General features: G+C 32.5%; 1 protein-coding gene across 1 annotated transcript in view; it reads right to left on the reverse strand.

Moving 5' to 3' along the window:
- The window catches only part of LOC129232359 (charged multivesicular body protein 4c-like), a 30,053-nt gene extending 28,917 nt beyond the window's left edge, over window positions 1-1,136 (reverse strand). The window contains exon 1 of the mRNA XM_054866505.1: window positions 725-1,136. Coding sequence (XP_054722480.1) covers window positions 725-908 — 184 coding nt within the window. The 5' untranslated portion in view covers window positions 909-1,136. The remainder of the gene's footprint in view (window positions 1-724) is intronic.
- Between the last annotated feature and the right edge of the window lie 6,031 nt (window positions 1,137-7,167).

A 7,167-nucleotide genomic window follows, 5' to 3' on the forward strand; every position in this document is an offset into this window, starting at 1 on the left:
ATCATGGAAACTAAAAAAATCTGAAACTTTACCATTCTTGAATTTTGTCGTCTTTTATACCCTTCTTCAGAAAACGCTGAATTTTCCAGCTTTTTTTATCAAGACAATTTTTGTGCTTTGTCCATATACTTATGCTACAATATGCTACGAGTACCCCACCTTTCCCGTAAAAAAAGACAAAAAAACCCACATTTCTTTTAAAAAACCCAGCTTTAGTTGGGTTTTATTTAAAAAAACCCAAAAAACCCTGGGTCCATGGGCTTTTTTAAAAAAACCCGGGTTTTTGCCAACCCTGACTTATGGTCAAACATGGAAGAAGCTTTGTGGCACGATCTGGCAAAAGCAACAGGTTTTTTATGTGAAAATCATTTCTACCAACCTTTTATGTTAAAAATTTACATTTTTCTTTTGAAAAATTTGAATAAAAATCAGACAAGAGTGGAACTGTCATTTTGAGGAAGAAAAAAAAAATTTTATTTTTCAATGTTTTCAAACCCACAGAGAAAAAAAATTTACTTTGTAAACAATCAAGTGAAGGCTCATAAAATTTAATGCCAAAAATTACTAAATTTGTGGGAAAAATCTCTGTAGATTTGAAATAGTAAATAACAGTTTCACATGAAGTTGATGTTTGAAAATGGCAGTCAGACAGAACACTTAATCAATTTCACCGACAAAAAATTATACTTCAGCATCCCAGTCCTTTCAACTACAATAAACATACCTCTCTTGTTTTTCGTGCCATTCTTTTTCGCAGTTTGAAGTTCTTGTTCAACCTTCCGTTCTAAAAATTCTTGTTTCTTCAATAACATTTCTTCAACTCCTCGCAGCCTTTGGATGGCTTCGGCTGGTGTGGGAGCTTTAGAATCACTCTTACCTCCACCGAAAAGTTTATTGAAGAAGCTCATTTTGCAATTGAATGTCTGTCGAGGCGAAATAAAAAGTAACGTAAAGAGGTACGCCAAAGAGAATACCAATGCAAATAACTTTTCACTCCTGAGAGGTTCTAACTGTCGATAACAGTAAGAAAAACAGAGATGAATTTATATCATTTGTAATTATTAGTCAGCTAGGGTATTGCAAAACGACGTAAAAACACTGGACACAATTATCACAAGAACTGGCAGACAAGCAGCAATTTATACATCTCAACTCATCATTTTATTAATAATTGTGGCGTTTGACAAACCTCACCGGTCGACCAGTAAGTAACCGGTTACAAACCGCAGCGATCTATGATCAACCGGTTACCTCACCGGTTACCATTCTAAGCAGTTGATTGGTTGATTGGAGCACGTGATCATTAGTTGTCACGTGATTAACTAACCGGTCGCTCTCGGTCATACTCATCGAACGCAACCAGTGAGGATGGAGGAAGGAGTTTCTTCAAATAATAAATATCTTTAATAAAATAAAAGAAATAACTTTTAAACTAGAATAAAATTGTAGCTAAAACTTTCAATAAAAGCACTTAGTTCTTTCTCAGCAATCTTAACTACTATTAATTTATTTAAATCGTTCAAGTGTTTTGTTTCAGCTCTGGCATGTAAAAAGGGACAAATTCATCTTAAGCAATGACAGAAGTCTGAGGACAGAAACGAATTAATTTTTATATCTTTAAGCAAATAGGACATGAAGCCTTAATTTTTGCTCAAGAAGTAATTTAATTTGCTGAAGCAGTTTGAAAGTAAACCAACGTAATGTAACCGAAACTACGAAGTATTTTCAGGTTATGGGGAATCCCCTTTTTAATGCAATCGGACCATGCTATTTATTGCACCTCGGGCCTATAATCAAAAATTTACGCAAACAACACGCATAAAATTGTATTAATACGAAAATATCTGGCATTAATCCAAAAATGTAATTTATTAGGATTCGTACTATGAATCTTTCTTCTTTAATCTTTAGGTTGGCAACATGAATATCAGGCTTCACCTTCTGTGAGTTTAGTATTTGTATTTCGGAAATTCGAAATGTTTTTTTTACGGTTCAAAAGACACTTATTTACTTCGTGATCAAGAAATTATTCAAATCTTGCATTTAAAACAAGAAAATTTATTCGCAAAAAGATCTCTTCCAAAAGTTTGAGTCGTAAGTATTTCGTATGTAAACTAGTCAATTTCATTTTCCGTTATCTTCTGTTATGAGTATAAATTCCTCGTAATATCCATGTTCTCTGTCCGAGCAATGTAAAGATATTTTGTTTAAGGGTTCTTTTACTATTGGACGAATTCTTAAAGGGAAGAGAACATTTTCTTTTCCCTTGTGCACGGTGTCGAAGAGCGTATTATGCCTTGTTTACTTTCTTGCCACCATGTAATTTATGAGATTTTTGCAGTGTTATGTTTTACTATTTATTGCCGATTAAGTTGAGTTTTGATTTATTTAAATAGTTATTTGCCCTTTATTTCCTTGTTTTGACTCTGTCTGTTGAAACTATTTTCTTGCTTGTTCAAAAAATTATCAAGTAGGTAATTTATGTGAAGCATTTTCAGTAGCATTCTTTTCTTTTTTCTTTCGAACGAAATTTACAGTTAAGCAAACTATTTTCATACATTTTTCATCAGAGAAATAAAACTAAAAGGTTGCACACAAGCATTTATCAGATCATGACTCATTTATAGGATATACACTTCGGTATCGGTCTATCCGATAAATGTTATGTAAAAACAGTACATAAATTCGTTTCTTCTTTGTTTTACCAAATATTTATTGTTTGATCTGGATTGGTAATATGCAGGCATTTAAAGTTGAAATTTGCTGCACAGAGCTTTGTTTATTTTTATTTGTTATTACATTTTTGGTCCTATAAGGGTTTAGACTTGGGGCATGTTTGTTTGTTTTTCTAGTTTTAATTTTTTATCTCATCAAAAAATGAACAACTTTATCCCTTTTATTGCGTTAGCTTTATATTTCTCATCGTCAATTTTTTAAAAAAATATTTAGTTCTTTTTTTATACAGTTTGCTCTCTGTTTAACGACGCTCTATTTAAAAATTTTCTCTTTTTGAAGACGACTTTTCACGATCCCGGATGCTCTTAATTTTAAAAGCATTCTACTTAAGGACGTTTTTTGTGGTCCTTTCAAAGTCGTTAAATAGAGAGCCAACTGTATTTTGAAAGAGAAACATAAAGTGAACCAGGGTGTCTTATGTCCTGCCTGGTAGGACAGAGAAGTAAGAATTTAAATCCAGGGGTGCAGAAAATGTTTTTCATACCAACATTTCCCCCAATCTGTATGAAAATTTCCCTCAAATTTTACAATATGCTTTATGTTTCAGATAAAAATTCATTCCTATTACTACAGATAAAGATAATTTAGGGGGGGGGGAAGCAATTGCATCTTTAAATCTAATAGAATAAACTAGTAGCTTGTAGAACTCGGTATCTAAAAAGTAAATTAAGTAAATACATGTGATATTTATTATTAAATGTGAATTTCTGTCCAACAAATATTTGATGAAAGTATAAAGAGTCGTGATGCAAAAGAAAATGCATTTAAATGACACTTGCAGAAAAAAAATCGAAATTTTTATTTAAAAATAAAAAATACTGAATCTGCAAAATTTCCAACGATCGTAGATCGCCGGATTGGATATATTCTGCACCGGTGTTTGAAATGAAATGAAGGAGAGGGGGGCTCAGTAGAGCCAAGCACTGCGACCAGAGGTCTATTGTACTAAACCTCAAGTCCTAAAAAAGACCAGTAGCCGAAGCAAAGATTAGCAGGCATTTAATAGGAATATCATAGATCTCCCAAGGATCAAGCAAGTGGCGGCCAAGGTGTTCAAACCTGTAGGCAGAAGAGGTATCACAATCACACAGAATATGTGCAGCAGTTTCCTCATGAAAGCGACAGCCTCTACAAATTGGGTCATCAGTGATGCCCATTAGAGACGTACCGAGTACTCGGTACTCGGCATACTCGGCCAATTTGCCGAGTACTCGGTACTCGGCCAAATTCTGATCAGATACTCGGCCAATACCGAGTAGTTTTAAAAAATTGAATATTGTCCAAGACAGATACTAAAATTTATTTAAAAAAAAGAGCAAGCATTATATTCTGCAATCATTTACAATTAAAACTTATAAGTCAAATTTAAATTTTGAGAATAATGAAGTTTGTAATGCTTCAATGGAATAAATCTTTTTTTTAATGTCCCCAAAGTAAATAAAACTTATTTATTAAAAATTATGCAAAAAAGGTATACAAAAAAAAAATTGTCCTGTTAGTGTCTGCATTAGAGGGGTTTTACTTAAATTTGTTTTAATTCCAACTTGATTATCATACCTTTTATTTATTTATTTAAAAAAAAAAAAATTTGTAAAATTTTTGACACAAACAAAATTGTTTATGTAATGCGTACTTAAATTTCAGGAGGAATTTAGTTTTAAAAACTATTACATGGACAAGGAGGTCTATACTACTATTCCAATAAGTTCAAAATTCATCACATGTGTGTCGGTGGTTCTTCTTAAGACATAACTAGTACTTGGTAACTCGGCCGAGTAGTGAAAGGCCGAGTACTCGGTAACTCGGTACTCGGCCGAGTACTCGGTACTCGGCTACTCGGCCAAAGTGCTACTCGGTACGTCTCTAATGCCCATTATAGTAAGATGCCGCTTCATGGTACAATGACCAGTAAGGTGGCCGATAGCCCTTCTGACGCTGTTACGGTTCAGACTTAACAGGGGTCTGTCCACGATTTTTCACAGGGTCCGTTTTTCGTGAAAAATCAAATAATTTTGTGAAAAATGAATTAATTTTGTGAAAAATCAAATAATTTCGCAAAAAAAAAAAAATTCTTTTGTTAAAACGAAATTTTAGAATTTAGAGATGGCACAAACTGCATCATTCAAACTTAAAGTTAAGTGTTTTCCTCTTCTATGTTGAGAATATCATTCTGGGGTGTTTTTCTACTATTTGGCGGGGGGGGGGGGGGGCGGCATCGCTCTCTCAAGTATCGATAATTATCTACCATTCTACATTATGGTAAATTATACTCTAGAAATATTTCTGTACAGTATTTAAAATAATTGTAACAAAAAAAAAATTCAGACAAGTGTTTAGCATTTAACTTTTTGTTCCAAGACACTCTTAAAAAGCACAGAATTTCTTTTAAAACTTACAAATTCCGTGATTTTAACAAAAATAAAAAGAGATTTTATTTGTTTATCTCTTAACAAAGAGTACTAAACATCAAAAATTCGAAAAATAGGATTCCCATAGCGGATGCAAAGAGATCGCAATTCTCAAAGTGAAGGCATCAAAAGTATAAAAACGACTTGTAAAAGAAATATTTTTGATTAAATTATTTGAAAATTGCATTTTAGAGTCCTATGATAAACATATCATTAATATGTGTGGACACAGTTGAAGCAAAAAAAAAAAAAAAATTAAACCATCGATTCAGCATTTTAATTTTGACTCATAAAAGAAAATGGAATTTTGCTTTAAAAACTTGAAATGAGAGTTCTAACAAAAACAAAGAGACTTTTCATTTATATGCATCCTAATAAAGCGAAGGTAGCTTGAAAAAAGAACAAAATTTCATTCTCATATCAGAAGTTAAAAGATTGCATTTTTCAAAATGTAGACATTTAAAAAAAAAAAAAGAGGTAAGTAAAAGAGTTTATTCAAAGTTAATCATCCTTGTTAGCATCGAAAAATCAAACCCATATAATGTTCTCTCAAAATTACAGTTAAATATTGCACCACACCGTAAAAACGCAAATATTGACAAGCTGGTAAAATGATCAGAATATTTTCTAATCTAGTTATTATAAAGGGTTAACACAAGACACAAAGTGGAGATAATTTTGAAATTGGTAACCCTATCTGAAGCGATCATATTTTTCCCCCACCCTTACTATCCCTTTGCAGTTCTAAGTTCATTTCGCTGATATATATTATTATTATTATTATTGTTAATTAAATCATGAGTGGGGAGAAAAGTGCTTACCAACACCTTTTCAGAAAAGTTTACAACAACACCGCTGCTAATTAGCTGTGATAAAACAAACAAAATTATTTAAAGCCAAACTTATTTCTTTTCTAGAAACAAACAAGCATTATATTTATTTGGCAGTAGCAATTTTATTGATCGCTTGCAGGAGCATCACAAGAGTGCCAATTTTTTTTTTCTTTGCAAAATTAGCAAATTTTGTATAAGCTGATCCCTCTAATTTGACTTTCAAAAAGGTTCCGAAAATTGTAGGTTTTATACACGGAAATATGCGTTATTTTGCTTTCAGATTTGCTCTTTCAATAAACAATTTGTGAAAGATCCGTTCTGTTTTTGTTTATCAGAATTTTGTGAAAGGTCCGTTTTGGTTGATCGGGATTTTGTGAAAGGTTCGTTTTAATTGATCGGATTTTTGTGATGGGACCGTTAACAGACCGAAATATCCTCTGGCCAGACCCCTGCTTAAGAGCTCCTTTGCCCTAATACTAGGGCAACCTCTATTAAGTTCTTTCGCCTGCCACTGTCCATCAAGGTTATAGTACTGTTTTCTACCAAAAATATCAAAAACAGCAGTCCTAATTAAAGACGTACCGAGTACTCGGTAACTACTCGGTACTCGGCCAAATTTTGATCAGGTACTCGTAGTGATGTAAAATACCTGGGTATTTATTTTTAGGGGTAAATACCCAGGGTATATACCCGGGTAAATACCCAAAATGGGTATTTACCCGGGTATTTATTTCAAAAATTTATATTCAACTAAAATACTTTTCTGCATGTATTCCACTATGTATATATACAGGGTGTTTTGTTTTAACCTTCAAGACCTAGGGTCGTATAAAAAGTTAAATTTTGTAGTTTTTGACTCATTTTTATTTTTGCTTCAAACTTTCAAAATCTTTATTCTGCATCTGATTTGAAATATTTTTGCAATCAGAAGTATGCATCTAGGACTAACGGTTTCAAAAATAAAGGTCTTGCAGGTTAAAACAGAACACCCTGTATAAACAACCATATACAAAACAATAAATTTTCCCCTAAAATTTGTATTTTGATCACATATGTAAAGAATTATTGTGTGAAACAACTCAGGAAGCTAATATGATATTCACATTAAATGTGTTGGATATGCCTAATCAATGTTGATAGCCAAATTTCACATATAAAAAGCTTTTCTGCAAAAAGTAAAAAGCTTAACT

This window comes from Uloborus diversus, unplaced genomic scaffold (assembly GCF_026930045.1).
Source record: "Uloborus diversus isolate 005 unplaced genomic scaffold, Udiv.v.3.1 scaffold_12, whole genome shotgun sequence".
Classification (NCBI taxonomy): domain Eukaryota; kingdom Metazoa; phylum Arthropoda; class Arachnida; order Araneae; family Uloboridae; genus Uloborus; species Uloborus diversus.